Source organism: Manduca sexta, chromosome 23, assembly GCF_014839805.1.
Source record: "Manduca sexta isolate Smith_Timp_Sample1 chromosome 23, JHU_Msex_v1.0, whole genome shotgun sequence".
NCBI classification, from domain to species: Eukaryota; Metazoa; Arthropoda; class Insecta; order Lepidoptera; family Sphingidae; genus Manduca; species Manduca sexta.
The window spans coordinates 7,238,087-7,261,390 of NC_051137.1; the positions used below are offsets into that span (position 1 = coordinate 7,238,087).

Genomic DNA, 23,304 nt, shown 5'->3' on the forward strand with positions numbered 1-23,304 from the left:
TGTTGGGCAGTTTATTGCGTTACAACTACATTTAATAAAAAAGGGGATAGGGTATTAATATAAAAAATATAATATAGTGAAAAGACAGTGAACACCCGTGGAAGTGGACGTATGGAGTGATATGGTCGTGAAATTATGATCAAGATCCTGAAATAAGATAAAAAATAGTGCGACACACGACATACTTTTCTGGACCATGATTATACAATCTATAAAATTCGGCTTACTTGGAATTTAAACTATCCTTTATGCACTTTGTGGCTCAGCTCCATATTCTGTGATCTATTGTTAGAGTAAAAAAAAATATAAGTTTGTGTTACTGGTAGTTAGGTTCCACTTGTAACAACATAACTTGCGAGACAAAAAAAGGAAGAAGAATTAAAAAGTTTCACACTTAGTTTCATTGATTTATTAGATTCCCATGTGGTTAACGTAATATTTCCATCGTTTTGTTATTTTATAATTTTTGGTAAAGGTCACAACAACTTCTCGGTGACTTTGAAAGATTATGTTAACTATTAGCAATTATGTGAATATAAATAAATCATAGCACATATAATAAATTGTTGTTTGCTATAATTTTATGATGTCACACGTATGTTAACGTAATATTTCATCTATTTACTCTATTTTATATTTTTTACTGCAGCCATGGTAGTTTTAACTTCAATTGGTAATGAAGAAAAGTGGATAAATGCGTAAACCATAATATTATGTTAATTTCTGTTAGAAAGTCGATGTATAATTCAGAATAAGATATGGAATTAGCGAGTTATAAATTGACGATATAATTTCACGTGGTTACTGCTGCAGAACGTAGATTTTACGCACTGCTCCGATTCACATGACACTGGACAAAAGAAATACGCAATATTTTTGTTGACATACTGTTATTGAAATTAGCAAAGAGATATAAATATAACCACGAAGGCTGCAAAGTCTTCGAAACATCGGGAGAAAATTATACTATAATAAATGCAATAAAATCTGAAAAATAGTTTAACCTTACTGTATAATAGTTTTATAAACATAAGATATCATTATAAATATTTTTAGTTTCGCGGTTATATGTGTAAGGGATACAATATCAATTTCAAGCGTGAAACAAATAATGGAAGGCATTTTTAGTCATCTTCAGTCAGTCAGTAGTCGGTGATAATGTATTCAAGTAAAATTTGAACTGGTATAAATTGTTTTAAACGGCGATAAAACTTTCTTTCTATAAAATGTGAATATAAATTATATGTTAACTTCCGATTTTAAAATGTAGGTCTCATACTATTTAAATATTCCGATATATGAATAGCTGTTTATGCAAAAAGTGTTAATAAAACGGATATTAATATTCACATTTTGTCCAATAGGAACAATAGCGGATCGGTGGTCAGTGTGGTGTTCGCGTACCGCCCCACAGCAGTCGTTATTGTGATCGCACCGTTCGCTGTCCTCATAACGAATCAATGAGTTATTGAAAAATATTTGAACGTACTGGCCATAGTGTTAATTCCTTTTTTAAGTTTTTCCCAAAAAAAATCTCGAGTTAGATGTTGTTTTTTAAATAAGAATGCAGTGAGTTTTGTGATAATGAATGATCCAGATCGTAGAAGCCATTACGAGAAAGACGAATTGGAAGAGACTGTATATATTCCCAATAATAATAATTCTATTTATAGCAATGGGACACTGCATTACTGCAGTATTTACAGGTAAACGCATTTTAGTAGCAAACAATTAAAACGATTCAAACGCGAGTGTCACCGTTAGAAACTTTCATTGGCGGCATACGCATACCTTTTCTTTCTAGTGCAAGTATATTTTTGGATGAATCAACATTTTTAGAATTGTTTAAATGAAAATTACGTGTTTTTATTGTTTTAAAGTTACTTATAATTTTCTTTATTTTTGTACTCTATAAACTCTACATATATTCTGATTTTAACTTCCTGAATTCTAAAGGGAACATTTAAGTCAAAAGGAGTTTGTAATAAACTGCATATTAGCCACGTTACACTTAGATAAATGGTCTTCATTCTTCAATCATCGACTTTCTAACAATATTAGCGCTACATTCACACTAGCTGGGTACTTGCGGTTTCACCTATATGCGTTTGCTTATTTATAGAAGCAATAAGTGCTATTGAGCCTTGGTCTGTCATTTTAATTATGTTTGTTATAGATGTTACATTTTTGGGCAGATCCACACATACATACGAATAATTATTATTCCTTATGAGTTTTGCCCCAAATTCGATAATTCTGCGAGTAACGTTCTCTATAAGTAAGAATTGTCAATAGAACTTATATTTTAGTCACGGACATTTTGGTATTGTTTTATCGTGGCAAAAATTTCGCTGACATTAGTTTGAAATTGATAAAAATAACAGATTGAGTATCCTACACTATGTATGTTATGATAATTTTAACTTACTTTAAGGCTACATAATAAAATAATCACAAGACCGAAATTTTATCAATTTCAGCCAGTAATTGTATTATAATGTAGAAAGCGACTTCAAATATCAACAGGATGTAGTTTTTGTATTTGACCCTACATTCTGAAACATAGTCTACGTTAATAAATTGAGAACAAGCATTGATTATATTACGATACAGTTAGATAGCTTATCCATAATTAGTACCTATTTTTATTATCATAAAATCATTCAACTGTCAAAAAGAATGCACCAAGAGATAGGTATTCGTGCGATGGCCACAGCGTTTAATTAGGTTGCCCACCGTAGCCTTACGTAAGCCCTACTGTCACAACCACTACACCGAGTACGTGGACTGTGTTGAAATGTACGGTTTTCTATCCGCGCAAATCATAATGTATATGTAATTAAACACGCGAAGGTCACATATGCTATGCATTGTCGGAAACGAGACGATAGGAACTTAAAAGTAGCAAAACACTGCGAACGCTGTTCGAGATTTCTCTTCTATTACGCGAAAGTTGTTTTTCTCGCTTCAATGTCGCGTAAAGATACGCTGCCAATCTCCATGCGCTGAGCTGATGAATACAATTAATCTTTATTCGAATTGTTGTAAAACGTTATTTATAAAACCTTTAATTCTTAAAATCTTTCATTCTTTATTTTTACCATAACAAGTACTTATAGATGTTATTCTTATTCCAGTCAAAGAACAGTACAAGAAACGAAAGGATGGGACGTGTTCCGAGAATTCCCTCCGAAGCAGGACAGTATTTCTATGGAAACTCAGAAATGGCTGGAATTCACAGTACGCATGTTGAAGGTGATGGCGTACCTTGTCGTCTTTGTTGTAGTCCTCGGTTCTGGAGTCCTAGCGAAAGGCACAATGCTTTTCATGACATCACAACTCAAAAGATAGACGGCTCGAATACTGTAATAAGAATTTAGGTAAGTTTCTGTCTGTTTGTATACTCATTTCTGACATTTGTAATTTTTCTTGAGATAAATACAAACAAGTCTATCATCCATATTTTTCTGTAAGCCATTGTTGATAAAGTTGCAGTAAAAATGATATTTTTATATATGAATATGTAGTTTATTTACTTTTATCATATAATTTTGTTTACTTTAATTAAAATATTTATGGTTGATACTTTTCAGGTAGAGACAAACAATTCATAGTCAGTTTACCGGATGAGGAGCGTGTGGCGTGGATGTGGGCTGTTCTCGCTGCGTTCGCTATTCCCGAACTAGGAACACTTATTCGCTCTATTAGGATATGCTTCTTCAAATCCTCAAAACGGCCATCCTTCGTGCAGTTCATGGTGGTAAGTTAATCATAAGTACAATTTATTTCCAATAATGACTTGTTATGGCAATAACAGATATGTATCTCTAATACACAATACTATTATTCGACCGTAACAATCCCGTGATTGATCCAAATAAACTGCTGACTACAGGGATTGCAGATTCTTTTGGCAAGTTGGCTTTGCATGTTGTACTTGTTGTTATTACACGTAATTCATAGTAATTACTCCACATTCTAACACAATAAAGTTGTGAGCTTTTAGAAGGTTTTGGGTAGTTTATTGTCTCACTCCTGGGCAAAGCAAAATTTTCCCATGATTATTACAACTTTTAACTTTTTCAGGTATTCATTGCTGAATCTCTACACACCATCGGCATGGGTCTCCTATTTTTCAAGATCCTTCCAGAATTGGATGTGATTAAAGGCGCCATGGTAACGAACTGCCTTTGCATCATTCCTGCTATACTCGGACTGCTTTCACGAAACTCAAGAGATTCTAAAAGATTTGTCAAAGTTATCGTAGATATGGCTGCGATAGTGGCTCAGGTCACCGGATTCTTTGTGTGGCCACTTTTGGAGAACAAGCCAGTCCTATGGTTGATTCCAGTTTCCGCGCTTTGCATATCTCTGGGATGGTGGGAAAACTATGTTACTCGGCAGAGTCCTATAGGTATGTTTATAATTTTTCAGATCTATACGTAGGCTTAAATAAATAACTGATAAAGAATAGAAAGCAATATTTTTATACATCATATATTTTAAGGTACTTCATAAATGTTTACATGAATCATATTATTTTAATAGCTCCTGTAGATCAATAATTATTATTTAACAAAATATATTATTACTTCGTTCTACTAAACCTTACTATTATAAAAAAATATTAACATGTTTTATTTAATGTTTTCAGGTATAATCAAAAGTTTAGCAAGACTCAAAGATGGATTAAATTTCTCCCGCTACTACACCTATCGGTTCATGTCCATTTGGAAAATCTTTGTCTTTATGATGTGCAACCTGTTTTTCATATGGCTCGAGGGCGACGAACCCAGCATGTTCTTCCAATTGTTCAATGCTGGGTTTGGACAACATAACATTGTTGTAGAAGAAGTGAGTTGAATTATAGAAATCTATATTATTATGTTAACAAGTCATATAAAATTAATAAGTACATCATATTGTCTAATTCGTGGATCTGAGAATCACGAGGACGTGAATTTTGATTTTAGAGTTTTCAGGTCGATATCAAGTATGCATAAGTACAATGTGGCTCACGCAATAGGGGACCGGACTCATTTTTGTTCTTTATTATTATCAAATAATTACGTTATATAAATTATAACACAGAAAGAATTATTTAAATCCGGTAAAAAATCAACAAGTTATAAGTCTCTTAATTTCGGTAAAAGGGGTAAGTAACAAGAAACAGAAAAGAGGCGCAACACCCACGTGTGACGTCATCGGGCATTACGACGCGTGCGAAAGAAAGAGATGAAGCGATATCTCCACTTCGCGCCCACTTCGGCATATAGTAATATTTGAAATATGAATTACTGGCTCATTTTTTAACCAATTTTAAGGCAGTTTTCGCAGGAGGGTTTCTTTTTCGTATGATCAACCATTTCATATAGAATAATGTACAAAATCGAACACAGGCCGGTCCCCTATTGCGTGCAATGCATTCATGCTGTTAGTATCAGCGACTCTTGCTTCTTATAAAAAAGTGACAAACAGGTTTAATTATAATGTACAAATACAAGTAATAAGAGTTGTGTATAATTAATTTATTATTTTCCAGGTACAAATACAACTGGGCGGTACAGTAATACCTGATCTCGCAAACATTACTCTAACTGGAGATTCCGTAGAAGTGGCAGCAGCATACAATTCCGCGGTATACGTGATGCTGATTCAGATATTCGCAGCATACATCTGTTACATATTCGGGAAATTTGCTTGCAAGATCTTAATACAAGGATTCAGTTACGCTTTCCCCATTAATCTGGTCATACCGTTGGTTGTTAATTTCTTGATTGCCGCTTGCGGAATTAGAAATGGCGACACTTGTTTCTTCCATGGAACTATACCCGATTATCTGTTCTTCGAAAGTCCGCCAGGTACGAATATAGATATATAATTTAATTTTTCACTCATATGATTATTATTGAGAGTGTAAAGCAGTTTAAATCTACCTAATAATCTTTAACATGCGTTGTACCAATAAATATTACCTAATAATATCAGCCCTGTAATATATACTGTCCCACTGTTGGGCACGGGTCCTCCCTCTACTACTGAGAGGGAATAAGCCTTAGTCCACCACGATGGCCTAGTGCGCGTTGGTAGACTTCACACACCCTCGAAAATTCCTAATAGAGAATTTGTCAGGTATGCAGGTTTTTTCACGATGTTTTCCTTCACCGTTAAAGCAAGCGATAATTCACAAAAAATACACACATAATTTTTTTAGAAACGTCAGAGGTTTGTGCCCTTGGGATTTGAACCAACGGACATTCGTCTCGGCGCCCAATTAGGCACAACGTTCCACAACCAATTAGGCCATCGCCGCTGTATAAAATATTACCTAAGTACGATATCATGTTTATAATGTTCGATTATTTTTTTCAGTTTTTACACTAAGTGACTTTATATCACGTCAAATGGCATGGATATGGTTATTATGGCTATTGTCACAAACGTGGATTACGATACATATTTGGACCCCGAAAGCCGAACGTTTAGCTTCTACAGAGAAATTGTATGTTCTTCCTATGTATAACGGGCTACTTATTGATCAAAGTATGGCGCTCAACAGAAAGAGAGACGACCAAAAGGATGTAAAGACTGAGGTTTGTATCGTATATCAAGTTGAATGATTAACCCACTTGTTCTTACTCTATAGACCTGTTTCACAATTCTTGAGTAAATACTATTCGTCGTTTCAATGTATAAGCCGACCAAATACAAAAATCAGACAAATCTTCTCAAATAAATGGTAGTAAAATGGGTACTATCTACATTAGCTCTTTAATATGATAACTGTAAAATGAAAATTGCTTGAGACTTGTGAAACAGAACCTAAATTGTTATTTCTTGTAGTCAATATTATGCGACAAAATGGAATGGCAACTTATTTATTAATTTGACTGAGTATTCGTAAAAGGCGATTAAGAAATATAGGAATCGATGACCTATCCTTACAGCACTTTATTATTTTTACACAGTAAATAAACCATGTGAACCACATGAGAAGTATATATAACACCTTAAATCCCTTTTACTAGCAAGGTAAAAGATTAATATTAATATTTTAATTTTCAGGATCTTGCCGAAATAGAAAAGGAAAAAGGAGATGAATACTACGAAACTATTTCTGTTCATACGGATAATACAGGTTCTTCACCAAAAGCAGTAAAGTCTTCTGACTCGATTACAAGAATATACGCTTGCGCTACTATGTGGCATGAAACTAAAGACGAAATGATGGAGTTCTTGAAGTCTATCCTGCGGTTGGACGAAGACCAGTGCGCTCGACGTGTGGCTCAGAAGTATTTGCGCGTGGTCGATCCCGATTACTACGAATTCGAGAGTAAGTTATGTCGCATACAATATTGTATAATATTTGTAACCGGCAAAATCACATATTACTAATTTTATTTGTTTCCCTTTCAGCTCACATCTACTTGGACGACGCTTTCGAAATATCAGATCATAGTGACGACGATTCTCAGGTGAACCGTTTCGTTAAACTTCTAGTCGACACGATTGACGAAGCCGCATCGAATGTGCATCAGACAAATATCCGAATTCGCCCTCCGAAGAAATATCCCGCACCATACGGTGGCCGCCTGACTTGGGTATTGCCAGGAAAAACGAAAATGATTTGTCACTTGAAAGATAAGGCAAAGATTCGACACAGGAAACGTTGGTCTCAGGTAGTCCTTGGATGACAAGTATTTAACTGTAACTGTTTTTTAAAAAATGTCGTACAATACAGGTTCTTAATATTTAATTTTTCTAGGTGATGTACATGTACTACCTTCTGGGCCATCGCCTAATGGAATTGCCTATACCCGTGGATCGTAAGGAAGTTATGGCCGAAAACACATTTTTGCTTACACTTGATGGAGATATTGATTTCCAACCCCATGCTGTTCGGCTACTTATTGATTTGATGAAAAAGAACAAAAATCTGGGAGCAGCTTGTGGTCGTATTCACCCTGTTGGCTCTGGTAAATATCTGCACGATATTTCATAATTATAATAAAAATAGTGAGCTGACCCTGATTTATGGCTAAATTTTTTTTCTATGACATTATTGATAAATATGCATAAATACTCCTCTTTAATCACTCTGTCCCTTGGTGAAATCCACTTGAAAATCGGTGCGGTAGGTTTTGAGTTTATCGCGTTATGACATAGATGTAGCGAGCGGACTATTTTTTATATGTAACGATTGAGATAAAATAACAATAGTTTTCATAAATATTATCATATGCAATAGAACTATGCTTCAGCTATAAAATATATATATCTATTTCAGGTCCTATGGTGTGGTATCAACTATTCGAATATGCTATTGGTCATTGGCTGCAAAAGGCGACTGAACACATGATCGGCTGCGTACTCTGTAGTCCGGGATGCTTCTCCCTCTTCAGGGGAAAGGCGCTCATGGACGACAACGTCATGAAGAAATATACACTGCGATCTGATGAGGCCCGGCATTACGTACAGTACGATCAAGGTTCGTAGGACCAAGAAGAGTTTTAACAGCTCAGCGTAAATTTTAAAGGTTACTCAACATTTATTTTTTATAACAGGGGAAGATCGATGGTTATGTACGCTTTTGCTACAAAGAGGTTACCGAGTAGAATACTCAGCTGCATCCGACGCCTACACCCACTGTCCAGAAGGTTTCAGCGAGTTTTACAACCAACGTCGTCGATGGGTGCCTTCGACTATAGCTAACATTATGGACTTGCTTGTGGACTGCAAACATACGATCAAAATCAACGACAACATATCTACCCCCTACATTGCTTACCAAGTACGTTCCAAGACAATTCATTTTTTTTTGTTTTAGTATTAGAATTTGGTACATTTTTTGGTACCACGACTGGAGTCGTCAACTTGCTGAAATTCGACGATCGATTTTAATATATTTTTGAACCCATATTGTACATAAGCTTTTTTGTCTGTTTTATTTATCTCCTTCTTATATGAATATATTATGTCAAATCTTACATACCTTTATCCGCACAATGTGCTTAAAAAGGGGTACAAAACTTTTTCTTAACGTATTTATAGATATATTGTAAGATTTGCTTAATCTCTGACAGTTTAATTCAATCCTACGTATTTTATTATATTATAATAATAATAATAATATCAGCCCTGTATTATATACTTGCCCACTGCTGAGCACGGGCCTCCTCTACTACTGAGAGCGACGACACTACTTTTATTATATTGATTAATAATAATTGTTAATTAAAATCTTCTTACATTACAGATGATGTTGATGGGTGGTACGATCTTGGGCCCCGGCACTATATTCCTTATGTTGGTGGGTGCTTTCGTGGCAGCTTTTAGAATTGACAACTGGACCTCCTTTGAATACAACCTCTATCCCATTGCGATTTTCGTGTTCGTTTGCTTCACAATGAAATCAGAATACCAGGTTCGTAATCAATTTATATTCGTAAGTAATATTAGTATAATAGAGAGACTGTTGCTTTAACTAATTTATTTTTCAGCTCCTGGTGGCACAAATATTGTCAACGGCATATGCTATGATAATGATGGCTGTAATCGTGGGTACCGCTCTTCAGTTAGGGGAGGACGGTATAGGATCGCCGTCGGCCATTTTCTTGATATCACTTTCGAGTTCATTCTTTATAGCGGCTTGTTTACATCCACAAGAGTTTTGGTGTATCGTTCCCGGTATTATTTATCTGTTGTCTATACCTTCTATGTACTTGCTTTTGATTTTGTATTCTATTATAAATCTGAACGTAGTATCATGGGGTACTCGTGAAGTACAGACAAAGAAAACTAAAAAGGTAAGTCGGATGACAGTAGTTCGGTTGAATTCGGTTTGGAAAATGGAATGAAAATTATCAATATACCGAACTTTTCAGGAAATTGAGCAAGAGAAAAAGGAAGCAGAAGAGGCAAAGAAAAAGGCAAAACAAAAATCTCTCTTGGGCTTCCTTCAAGGTGTGAACAGTAATGAAGAAGAAGGATCTATAGAATTTTCGTTCGCCGGTCTTTTCAAGTGTCTATTGTGTACACATCCTAAAGGAAATGAGGAGAAAGTACAACTCCTGCATATAGCGTCCACCCTTGAGAAATTAGAGAAAAAGTTGGAAGTCGTTGAGAAGTGAGTTAAACTACTTTGTTTAGATATTCATGTTACATGTGAAGATATTTCATTTAAAAAAATATATTTTATTACTTTTCAGAGCTGTTGATCCTCACGGCATAGCCAGAAGCAGAAAATTGTCTTTAGGACACCGGGGTAGCACCAATGGTGATCATCAACTAAACCCGCTAGCTGAAGGGCCAGAGGAAGAAAAATGATTCAGATTCTGATACTGGCACCTTGTCTACGGAACCTAGAGTAAGAGAAAAAAACGAAAGCCTAATTTTTGCACATTTTCCACTAATATTTATAAATAGTAAAATGTTTTAGTCAATGTTAAAGCCTATATACTTTATATTATTGATGGTGTAATATATGCAATAATAGAATAGTCTACACTTGATTCTGCGGCAAATGTTAAATTTAAAGCTTCCTTTTCTATTTTAGGAAAGGAGAGACGATCTCATAAATCCCTACTGGATTGAGGACCCTGATCTGAAAAAAGGAGAAGTAGACTTTTTAAGTCCACCTGAAATTCAATTCTGGAAAGATCTCCTTGACAAATATTTATACCCTATTGATGAAGACAAAGATGAAAAGGTAAATTAAGTGGCTTAAATAGAGGCGGAGGCTAATATCGAGACATTATGATCGTATCAGTAAAAAAAATGTTCTAGGCCTTCATTAGTTTTTTTTTTAATACACGAACAAAGTTTTGAAAAAATTCAAATGGACATAATATAATATATATAATAATGAACATATAGTATAAACAACAACTCTGTAAAAAGTCTTACTAAGAGAATTTCACTATTTAAATGAAACAACACTTTGGTTAATAATAAGTTTGAAAAGAAATAACGAGCCACTAAGTACTTACTACTGTCTCGATGCATCTAAATTCTTGGCAAATTTTAAAAAGTATTTTTTTGTTATTCTAACGAGTTTTTATTTCAGGTATACAATGAATGTTAAATATTTCTTACGTAATACTAAACTTTACTCTTCCCCAAATTTTAGGCACGTATTTCGAGAGATCTGAAAGAATTGAGAGACTCGTCTGTATTTTCATTTTTCATGATCAATGCTCTTTTCGTTCTCATTGTATTCTTACTGCAATTGAACAAGGACAACATTCACGTTAAATGGCCCTTCGGAGTTAAAACTAACATTACATATGATGAGGTTTCACAAGAGGTAATGTGAGAATCCACTACAGAGCGATCGACATTCAAAGATGACTAGGGACCAGAGCCACTAGGCACCCGCTCTCATTCACAAGCGACAATCCCAGTCACCCTTGAAAGTTGATGCAATTATATTAAATATTTCGTGTTTTATGAAATTTTACAGGCTCGCATTGCAGGCGATCTGCTTGAACTTCGCAATAAATCAGTATTCGCATTTGTTATGTTCAATGCTTTATTTATATTGATAGTATTCTTATTACAACTCAATAAAGATCAACTCCACGTCGTTTGGCCTTTGGGAGTAAAGACAAACATTACCTACATCGAGGAGACAGGCGAGGTATTGCCAAATATTACCACAGAATGTGTGTCACTTCACAAGTCTAACGACCTCCTTCTAACCGGTCTGTCTTGGGATGGCACACCAGCATGGGAGACCCGGACACACAGAAATTTAATAACTGTGGCGGCACATTGTTGGTTTCACATTCTAATAAATATCCAAACCCTTAATAGATGTCCTTAACTTTGCTACTTGAAATCGATGAAGTAACAAAATTCTTTCTTCCAACCCTAAATTGTAAAATTAAACTGAATACATTATTATTATCAGTGGGACGCGGCAATCTGTTGTAAGACTTTATAATATGCCCGACTGATGCACTCTTCCCAATCCGATACAACGAGGAGTTAATTAACGCCTCTTTCTGTCTTTCTATTCTGTCTATTAAGGTGGCGGAATTTCTTTTCTTCGATTAAACAAGGTTGCAGGGTCACCGGTATCCTCTGTACATAATATCTACACACCTCGTGGTGACGTTTAACATTGTATTCAATTATTTGTTGTCGAAATATATCATTCAAAATTGTTTAAATTTCATTGACGGTATTGTGTGTAACTGCAAGTCGTGTTTACACTTTTCAGTCATAAAGTGCATTTCAACACATAATTATCACAGTATTATAATTTCACTAAGTGTTTCATAGTTCAACGAATGTTGCGTTAAACTTCATTTATGCACCAACACACTACACGTCATATAACAGCAGTATTGTTTCTTTATATTTATTTAAATACGACTATGTAAATATGTATTACTTTTATTTTAAAGTTTTTCCTTTCTGAGTGGATATTTAGAAACGTTACTGCTATCGTAATTCATTTTTCTGTATTCATAGTGTTTATGTATAACTATGTATGATCATACTGCACTGTGAAATTAATATTTGTTGATCTAACACAGTGTCATATTGTTAAAATTATTAATTTGCTATTGCAGGTGCTCATATCAAAAGAATATCTACAATTGGAACCTATTGGTCTCTGTTTTCGTATTTTTCTTTGCGTTGATCTTGGTAATACAGTTCACCGCTATGTTGTTCCATAGATTTGGAACTATTTCGCACATATTGTCATCTACAGAACTGAACTGGTTCTGTACGAAGAAGGTAAATACTAACTTATCTAACGATATACTAATATTTATATACTAATTATATTTATGTTTCTGACACAATATTTGTATTTCAGTCGGACGACTTATCTCAGGATGCATTATTAGATAAGAATGCAATAGCAATAGTAAAAGACTTACAGAAACTAAACGGTCTAGATGACGATTACGATAATGACTCAGGATCGGGACCGCACAATGTGGGTAGAAGGAAAACAATTCACAACTTGGAGAAAGCTAGGCAGAAGAAGAGGAACATAGGAACGCTTGATGTGGCCTTCAAGAAACGGTTCTTTAATATGAATGCTAATGATGGACCAGGTAACGAGAATTTAGTGCTATTAATTTAACCAACCACCTTGAATGTCCTCATACATACATAGGTCATATTTTTGTCTCCTAAATACGCTTGCTTACCTAATTTAATAGTAATTACTATTTTAGTAGCAACAAAGGTAATTAAGAAATGACTACTGTTTAACACTGCAAAGGTAATGTTGTAGTATTGTCTTGGATTAAGAACCTTAATTTTTATTTATTTAGTTTTAGTCATAATTTGTTCTGTATTTTTCTTAAATAAATAAATAGTTGATTATAATTTAGTCTCATAGTGATGTGCTTGCGCAAAATCATAAAATAATTTACTGAAGCTCTACTAACAAGGAATAATAAAAACATTAAGATTTTAAATAACTAAAGATATCGCAACGGAATGCGAATCGCTTTAATTAAACTTATGTATTTTAGGTACACCTGTTCTTAATCGCAAGATGACCCTTAGACGAGAAACGCTGAAGGCTTTAGAGACTAGACGCAACTCAGTGATGGCGGAGAGAAGAAAATCACAAATGCAGACCCTAGGTGCTAATAACGAATATGGAGTTACTGGAATGGTTTGTACAAGACAACCTCAATAACAATGTTCATACGATAGGTTACAGGTCAGCGTAATGGCTACCATTAAGGGATATAACATAAAACTTGTTGGGGATCACAATCATATTTAGACTCCAATCAGCATATTGTAGAAAGGAACACTAACCAAATTGTTGGACCAAAAGAGAATTATATAAGATAAAATCTGATTATGAGATACTCTATATTATGTTTTACCATGTTACAGCTGAACAACAACCTTGGACCTCGTCATAGGCCGTCGAACGCTAATATTTCAGTAAAAGATGTGTTCGCGGAACCTAATGGAGGACAAATAAATCGAGCATACGAAGCTTCGTTAGGCGACGATGACGACACCAATTCAATGAGACTACAGCCAAGACAAAACCAAGTTTCGTTCCAAGGCAGATTCTAAGTGTCAAAAATAATGAGATTTTTGTAGATAGTAACTTAGATTGTAAAAATATTCTCATAATTCATGAAACATCTTTTACTTTTTTTATACGAACAATGTATGCTTGTGATATTTTATTTTTCGTGACACGGTACTTTGTATAAACAGTCACAGAATAAAAACCATTATAGGAATTACAACTTTATTGTTAAATAGACGTAATTACAATTTACACTGCCAATTTATACTCTTTTATACTCCTTAATAGTTTTTAACAATAAAAACATCAAAAATTGTTAATAAATAAGATTTAATAGAATTTTGGTTTTGATTATTTCGAATGGCTTACCAATACAGAATTATGACAGGGGAATTCTAGACATTAAAGAAAAGAAAATGTTCTTCAGAGTTGACACCTTATAAAATTATAACAATAAAGAATGTTTACCTAATTCTCTAAAAATGAGACGAATTCCGTAAGCTTGAACAGTTGGTCTTCACTGGATGTATGTAGAGGCGCGGGCTGCGCCGGCGGCAGTGGATTGATGGTGATGCCGTCGTTGCTTATCGTCCATTTCCGGTCCCGACAGCTGTGCAGAGCAGCATCCCGACTGAGCCCGGTCATGGACACCAGTGTGTCAAGTGATATGGAACTATAGGAGCGGCCAATCAAATTCAAAGTCCTTTCTCTGACTTTTTCTGAAATTAAATATTACTTCATTATTCAAGTATTTTAAATTAAAATATAATTAATTTCATATCAGTTTGAATTTTTTATAAGGACCAGCAAGAATTACCTTAATTATTTTAGAAAAACATTGTTATTTGTACTTTTCATAGACAATATTTTCATAGACTTTTAAGTGTCTGAGAAGTTGTACTGTTAGGCAAGAAATAAGTAATTAAAAAAAAGTTGTTATTACTAATTGAATCTTTTTATGAATGAAAAGAATCTTTTGTAGTGTCTAAGATCTGTTATGTTTTAATACTTCTATATTACAATAGTCTCAGGTCTATCCACATTATATAAACTGATACTTGAACTAGGGTGAATTTTTGAATATAATGCCTATATGAATTTTATTAACAATTTTCCACATTCAATCTATTTCTCACCTTCTAATGCCCTGATGATATTTGCAACTGGTTCAGTCCAGTTGTAAGCAGCCAGTGTTTGGTAAGTTCCGGGCAGATCTTTCTTCCATAACTTTTGACCGACACTCCAAATTGCTGTTATTTCAGGATTGCTACTGGTTATGTTTTGTGGTATCCTTTTCCATAGGAATTTCGCATTACATCTGTGCAATATTAGGATTGTATTAACTTCATGTGGTATGTGGGGGTGAATTTTTGAGATGGGGCAGAAAAGGGATCCACCTTAAACATTGTATCTATAAAATACATTTTTAGGAGGCTGTATATCATTTTGGAAAATGTTAAGAACTGCCTTTATAGATTTAAAAAAAATGTAGTCATGACGAAAGTGGGCAATTTATGCAAAAACATTTTTCTATGCCAATCAATCCTGTTACAAGTATAAAAAAAAATATTGGAATTATTAAATGCTTGAGTACTTTTAAGGTTAGAAATTTCAAAAAAACTTTCTTCATACAATTTGTAGGAAATGGGACTGCAATTCACTTTTAAGCATCACAAAATTGAGGACATAAGGACAAGTTACCATTTTTAAAAGGCTTTTATTTTACGTATTTTGCTGCCCAAATACGTTAAGCCAATGTTAGTGCATATAGTTGGAATACTAGTACTTACAAATCATTTTGGTATAAATATATGGCGAGAAGTTGAGCGTATGTCGACGGTGATGCTATACCATTCGGCGCCTGATAAACAGTAATAAAATTATATTATTTAAATTTCGAGCAATATAAGCAACAGATAGCTTTTAATAAACATAAAAATAATATGAGACTCGTTACCTCTAACTCCTGTTTTTCTAGATCTCCACAAAGTTTATCAAAATTTGTTATCATTGTAAAGCCCTTTTATATTTTCCTTATTGAATATTTTACCGGGTAAGAATTAATAACTTACAATCACAACAATATTTATTTACAAACACGATATAATATCAGAATTCGGAAATGCAGCTTTTGCCATAAAATCCTATATTAACAAGTCAGTTGTCACTTGTCACATAACAGCAGTGTTGCCAGGGCCCTTGAGTCGTAAGTTACGTTTTGTTTCCTGAAATGTTACATTTTTGCTGCAAAAGTTACATTATTGTTTTTTTTTAATTTACGTGTTTTTGGGCAAGCAATTCTGTAGATACGAAACCGCGAACCGCGGGAACCTGCGAAGTAGAAAACGTGCGCGCGCATACTCAAGCAAAATCAAGTTTTAATATATCCAAGATACGTTTCATTTGGCACGGTGAGCAATCTCTGAGTGTGATATGGAGTGAATTACTTTTTAGACCCGCCAGTTTTAGATGCGTTCAAATTGGATGCCTTGAATTGAAATGCGTTGGTAAACTGTTTACAATAAAAATTTAGTATTACAAATCTTGTTGTTCTCAAAAGTTACGAAAATTGCCTTAAATGTAAAAATTACTTACATGTTACGCGAGGGGGTCAAAAGTAACGAAAAATGTAAGAAATGTAACCTTCTGGCAACACTGCATAACAGTGTCTAGATCTTGACAAAAAAATACTGTCTGTCAACTGTCAAGTGTCATTTGCAATGTTTCCACATACGATTTTATTTTTTTACCGACTTAAAAAAAACGAGGAGATTATTCTTCATTAATTAACATTTTCTCGAAGGTTTTGAAAAATCCCTAGTATGGGATACAACACTACAAAAATGGCATTTTATTTGTCGGACAGAATCCCTCTGGTGAAAAAAATTATTGCTAAAGTGCAAGAAAAAGTATCCGTCGAAAAGTATAAAATTATGGTGGCGCCTCCGTAACAGGTGGGTAAATTTTATAAATTGTGCCAAAAGTTATAAGAGTAGGAATACTTTTGCCACAATTTAATCCATGAAGCATCGGAATGTTTGCCGGCAAACATAACAGCTACATGACAATTATGTGTGTCACGGGAATATAACCTTATATACTGAAAGGGCGGGAAACGTTCGACTTGTAAGGCGCGCTTTTTTGATTTTTTATTTTAAAATATAATTTTAATAACTTATTCATAGTGATCAGTGGTGTATAAACTGTTTTTAGATATATTTTAAGTTTAAGTATTATAATTTATTCTTTATTTGTTAATTTCTTTGTCAGTGCTGGCCATCTGGTAAGTTCTTTTATCTTACTTGCTGGATGATGGCTGAGCCCCCCCGATCCTGGGGGGACAGTCCCTCCGGTGGGCTATAATGTAACAATTAATACTACTTGTAATGAATCTGAATCAGGAATGGACACGGACAGTTCGCTTTCTCAACGCCCACTTAAGAGAAGTCGTTTAAACAAAATTTGTAAACGATGTAATAAGCGTAGAAGGACCCATGGTTCGGAAGACAACAAATTGATAAGTTGTCATTGCAATAACTCTGACGTAATGGAACTACCTGAAACTCTAATTAATTCTAATTACCCCGATACACAGACTAAATTCAATCACAGCAATGACACATTAAATCCCCAGCATACCCCTACTTCTATCGGACGAAAATTATACGAAAGTACTGATAGTGCTCCATATGTTATACATATAAACAGAATACAATCATCCCCCAATGACGGCTCCACACTCCACCCTTTAGCTTTTGGCAAATTCCTAAAAAAACATGATTTTAAAAATATTATAAATGGCAGTATCAAAAGAATTGGTAGCAACAAAATTTCTATGTCATTTTCAAAATTCATTGATGCAAATAATTTCATTGAACACAACAGTCTATCTTCACAAAATCTTAAAGCCTTTATTCCCACATTTAATATTACACGAATGGGACTGGTGCGGGGAGTCCCTATAGAATGGTCACCAGAAGAAGTTTTAGATAATGTTACAGTGCCTATAGGATGTGGTAAAATTATAAAAATGAGACGGTTAAATTATAAAGTTTTAGTGGAAGGTTCTCCAACATGGAAACCATCCCAAACAATTGTAATGACGTTTGATGGACAAGTGTTACCTAAACGTATATTTATGTGCTACAATGCTCTTCCTGTTGAGTTATATGTTTACCCAACTGTCCAATGCTTTGCATGCTGTCGCTTTGGCCACACGAAAGTACAATGTAGATCAAAACCTCGATGTTTTAAATGTGGTCAAGGACACACAGGAGATTCTTGCAATGTGGAAGAGGATTGCGGCTCATGTTGCTTGTGTTCTGGTAATCATTTTGCTATTAATAAATGTTGCCCAGAATTTAACAGACAAAAGATATTAAGCTGTTCATGGCTGAGAATTGTATTTCTTATGCCGAAGCTGCAAAAATTTTCCATCAGTTAACAGATCTTTTGCTGATGTATTGATTAATAAACCTCTTTGTGATGAACCTTTAATATTTAATCAGACAACCAATAAATCTACATCACACTAAAAACAATCTTTTTAAAGCCACGCCCACCACCTACCGCTATAAGTGGTTATAATCAACATGCTCATAAGGAACTAATTAAGGATTACAATATGCCATCCCAATCTGGCAATGGTTGTGCTTTGCAGCATCCACACCAGCAACAAGAACAATCCTTATCTGAGATTGTTCTAGCACTTATAAATTATTTATCTCAATATATAATTGAACCGTCCAACGTTGCCCCTGAATTATTAAACTCTCTCATTAACACGCATAATAATGGATCAATTGGTCCAATGGAATTGCCGCAGTGTAATCAGCAAAAAAAGTGACTTAGCTTACATTGTTAATAAATATGAACCCTTTGTGATAGCTCTCACTGAGACATGGCTTAAACCAAATTCTATGTTTCGTATACCCAATTATATATGTCTTAGAGAAGACAGAGCAGATGGGTATGGTGGTGTAGCCATACTTATAGAAAAATCCCAGACATACACTCCTTTAAGTCTTCCTCCACACAGTGATAATTATTCAATTATAGCCGTCATTATTAACAATATATGTTTTGTTTCCATCTACATTCCTCATCCTTCTTCTCTTGTTTTCATTGAAATTAATAATATGCTTTCTTCTTTACCTCGGCCATTTATATTGCTAGGGGACTTCAATTCACATCATAGATCATGGGGCAGTTCCATCTCTAACTCCAATGGAGAAGCTGTTTTGGAACTTTTAGATACTCATAATCTTTGCATCCTGAATACTGGTAATCCAACACATCGCACTGGTCCTGATGGAATCTTAAGCGCTATTGATTTATCCATTTGCACTCCAAATTTAGCTTCCACTTTGTCCTGGAATACTATGGATTCCACCTTTGGTAGTGATCACTTCCCAATTTTAATTAAGTTTCCTCAGAAATATTTAAAAATCCCTCAACAAGGTCCAAGAATTAAATATAGGTTGAATGATGGAGATTGGGGTAATTTTAAATCAATTGTTGAAAACAGTATATCCTCTCTTCCAAATGTTTCAATAAATGATCCGTGTGAATGTGCAGATGCTTTATTCACATTATTAAATGAAGCAGCTGATAAAGTGTTCCCTGTAAAAAATACACCGAAAAATAAGATACCCTCTCCTCCTTGGTGGGACAAAGAGTGTACAGATGCCGTTAATAAGAGAAAGGCAGCAGAAAAGATCTATGCTGATGACATGTCTAAAGAAAATTTTCAAATTTTATCTAATGTTATTTCTGATACTAAGAAGTTATTTAAAAAAAAGAAATTTGTCGGATGGCAGAATTTCTGTTCTTCTGTTTCCCCATATACACATTTTACAATAGTATGGCGAAATATTAAAAGATTTAGGCTTGCGTTTGAAAACAAAAATTATTCAAGCATTCCCCTTAATTTAGCTGATCAGTTCCTAGATACTGTAGCCCCTGCATCTGTACCACAACAAGATTTGCTTGAAAGATATTCAGCTATCTCTTCCGACAGGTCAGAACTCAACTCACTTTTTACTCTCCCTGAACTTAAAGGTATTTTAACAAATGTCAAAGATACTGCTCCTGGAAATGATGGCATAACATATTCATTCCTTGCTAATCTAGGAGACGGTGCTCTTTCCTATTATTTAGCTCTTATTAATTTAATTATTACTACAGGGAAAATGCCATTGTCATGGAAACATCAGTTAGTGTTGCCAATACTAAAACCCAATAAAAATCCATCTTATGTTTCCTCCTATCGTCCTATAGCGTTATCATCTGTGTTAGCAAAAATTGCTGAACATTTAGTTAAAAAACCGCCTAGAGTGGTATATTGAAAGCAGAGGCTTACTACCTGATAGTCAGTTCGGATTTAGAAAAGGTAGAAGTACTATGGATAGTATAAGTATATTTGTTACAGATATTCGTTTGGCCTTCTCTAACAAGGAATCAGTAGTTGGTGTTTTTAGACATTGCTGCAGCATATGACAATGTTTGTTTGCTTGCTCTTAAAAATAAGCTAAAAACAGTAGGAGTACCAGAAATGCTTACTAATTTTATAATGAATATTCTCTCTGATAGAAAAGTTTCATTAGATATTCCAAATTCTCCTAAAATGTCAAGGCGACTATGGCAAGGCCTTCCACAAGGTTCGGTTCTTAGTCCTCTGTTGTTCAATATATATACTTACGACTTAGGATCGTCAATTAATGATTCCGTTTCTATGCTTCAATACGCGGATGATTTTACTTTTTGTATACTTCTGACCAGTCAATAGACACTGCTTGTATCAATATTTCTTCTTCACTAAATTTATTAAAAGGTTGGTTAAATTTAAATGGTTTACAACTGTCTGTTCCAAAAAGTACAGCCGTATTATTTACTAGACATAGAATACCTCCCTGATTAATATACAATATGACGGCGAATTTATACCGGTTAAAAGCCAAGTGAAGTTTTTGGGAATAATACTAGATTCCAAACTTACAGGAGTACCTCACTGTGACTGTGTAAGCGCTAAATGCGAGAGACATATAAATATGCTCAGGTGTCTCTCAGGAGTTTGGTGGGGTGCGCACCCATTATCTCTAAAGCTCATATACAATGCAGTCATAAGAAGCGTCTTGGACTATGGAACCTTTGTCTTAGAACCTGGTAACATCGTTGGATTTAAGAAACTAGATGCCATACAATCAAGAGCTTTGAGAATCATATGTGGCGCTATGAAATCAAGCCCTATTAATGCCTTACAGGTTGAATGCGTTGAATCCCCATTAAGGCTTAGACGGCAATATCTCTCCGACAAATTTTTATTACGTACTCTGCAATTTTCCAATCCTCCTCTTCTATCTAAACTGTGCCGCCTTAAGGAACAGGTTAGATTGTCAAAATACTGGGTTCATAAGTCCTGGCCTTGTCTAGTTAAAAGTCTCCAAAAATTTCAAGCAATAGAAGCTCCTACACACAATTCACAACACCTCCCTATTTATTCCACCAACTTTGATTCCTTACTACTTTCACCGAATATATGCTTTAATTTGGGTATACAGGAACATTTAAACTATGCGAACAGCTATTTGAACTATTTAATAGATAAGAACTGAGACCTGTTGGCATCAAATTTATACAGATGCATCAAAACATACAACTCCTGGCTGTGTTGGTGTAGGGGTATATCATCTACAATATAAAATCGTCCAAAAATTAAACTTCCCCGGAATCTTCAGTGTTCACTGGAGAATGCTTTGGACTATTAAAAGCAATAGAATACATTTTGATGATGAAATTAGCAAACACAGTCATCTTTACCGATTCTAAGAGTGCTTTACAAGCATTGGCCAGGTTCCCATTTAAACATAATTTTTTCACTCCTCTCATCATGCAAATTAGGACAAAACTTCATCACTGTTACCTGAAAAATATTCCGTGCCCTTTGCTTTGGGTACCGAGTCATTGTGGCGTTAAAGGAAATGAAAAAGAGCTGACGAACTGGCCAATCAAGCGGTGGACTGTGGAGATTTATTTCCGTATAAAAATTATAGCCATGACTTGGCCGCTTTGCCTAGAGTTCATCTTCGGGAATCCTGGGTGAACTTTGGACATCTAGCGGTATGTCAAAGGGCAAATTTTATTACCTAATCCAGCCTTACGATACCACTGCGGCCGTGGTTCTTGCGGTTTACGAAGCTTGGCAGGACGGCTACGTCTGTTTTTTAATACGAGATTGCGTCTAGGGCACGTATGTACCCCAGCCCGTCTTGCGAGGCTTGGAATTGTGGAATCTTCGGCATGTAGTTGTGGGTGTGATGTTGGGGATCTAAATCACCTTATATTTTCTTGTCCTAACCATGATCATTCTTCCCTTTATTCCAGCCTGTCCTCACTTGGTGTTCCTTTTCCTACAAATATATGTACTTTACTCTGTAATTATAATATAGACATATATCGTATTTTATCTGTGTATATAAGTATAAATAATATCAAAGTCTAACAGTTTTTCCTATTTCTTATTTATTTTAAATATATTCCTCTGATCCTATCCCGTAATAGGGGACCGGACAGGTATTACCAAAAAATCTGAAATTCAGTTTAAAGTAAAGTTTTGAATATTAAAATATTATCTCATTTGTTTTTGTAAAGAGTTGTGATTTGTATTTTAAATCAATAAATAAAATACAATAATTATAATATTTTTAGTCTATTCTTTACGGCAAATGAAACACCAAATCACGGCGCATGACGTCACACGGGTAAAATGTAAACAAACAGACGTCATCTGGATGTCATACCGCGTTGTGTTATTTTAATGCTTTAAATGTGTTTTTTTGACACAGAACTGCTCTAAATAATTAATATTAATTTATACGGGACGTTGTTACTATCTTCCAGCTTAACGTTTACAGATTGTTTAATCGTTAATCATAATGGACCGCAAAAATATCGTTTGTGCGTCGTACCTGAATGTAATAATATTTCTATATTTCTTTACCAAACAAATTATTTATTGATGTACCACGAAAAAACAGATATACGAATAAAGTGGTTGCAGTTAGCAAGACGAACCTACGACGGAATGTCTGCAGACTCACCGAATAAGTTCTGTGAGGATCACTTTTGATGTAAGTAAATAAAAAAATAGTGTTTCGGTTTAAAATAAATCGATGAATATTTCATTAATTAAATCATTTGTACACCCAGGAGGTTATGGTTATGAGATGTATTTATTTATGTTTTAGCTGCCACATGATATGGAATAGAATATTTATTTATAT

General features: G+C 34.6%; 2 protein-coding genes and 1 long non-coding RNA gene across 3 annotated transcripts in view; 1 reads left to right on the top strand and 2 right to left on the bottom strand.

Annotated features, from left to right (window-relative positions):
- The window catches only part of LOC115454119 (chitin synthase chs-2), a 24,076-nt gene extending 9,839 nt beyond the window's left edge, over positions 1-14,237 (top strand). The window contains 21 exon segments of the mRNA XM_037441746.1: positions 4,087-4,414; positions 4,655-4,854; positions 5,543-5,861; positions 6,373-6,593; positions 7,066-7,333; positions 7,417-7,679; positions 7,766-7,976; positions 8,288-8,488; positions 8,565-8,791; positions 9,257-9,424; positions 9,501-9,806; positions 9,885-10,126; positions 10,209-10,319; positions 10,321-10,366; positions 10,556-10,708; positions 11,129-11,305; positions 12,579-12,623; positions 12,625-12,747; positions 12,830-13,073; positions 13,500-13,645; positions 13,876-14,237. Of these exon segments, the coding sequence (XP_037297643.1) occupies positions 4,087-4,414; positions 4,655-4,854; positions 5,543-5,861; positions 6,373-6,593; positions 7,066-7,333; positions 7,417-7,679; positions 7,766-7,976; positions 8,288-8,488; positions 8,565-8,791; positions 9,257-9,424; positions 9,501-9,806; positions 9,885-10,126; positions 10,209-10,319; positions 10,321-10,366; positions 10,556-10,708; positions 11,129-11,305; positions 12,579-12,623; positions 12,625-12,747; positions 12,830-13,073; positions 13,500-13,645; positions 13,876-14,064 (4,188 nt within the window). The 3' untranslated portion in view covers positions 14,065-14,237.
- Positions 14,234-16,223, bottom strand: LOC119190274 (COP9 signalosome complex subunit 8-like). The gene is made up of 4 exons (XM_037441749.1): positions 15,981-16,223; positions 15,814-15,884; positions 15,160-15,341; positions 14,234-14,742 (listed from the first exon to the last, which is right to left on the bottom strand). Exons 1-4 carry the CDS (start codon positions 16,032-16,034, stop codon positions 14,492-14,494), a joined length of 558 nt encoding a protein of 185 aa, XP_037297646.1. The 5' UTR covers positions 16,035-16,223; the 3' UTR covers positions 14,234-14,491.
- A 2,229-nt stretch (positions 16,224-18,452) lies between these two features.
- LOC119190324 lies at positions 18,453-20,335 on the bottom strand. The gene is made up of 3 exons (XR_005112852.1): positions 20,060-20,335; positions 18,766-19,645; positions 18,453-18,514 (listed from the first exon to the last, which is right to left on the bottom strand). It is a non-coding gene; the product is annotated as an uncharacterized LOC119190324 (long non-coding RNA).
- Between the last annotated feature and the right edge of the window lie 2,969 nt (positions 20,336-23,304).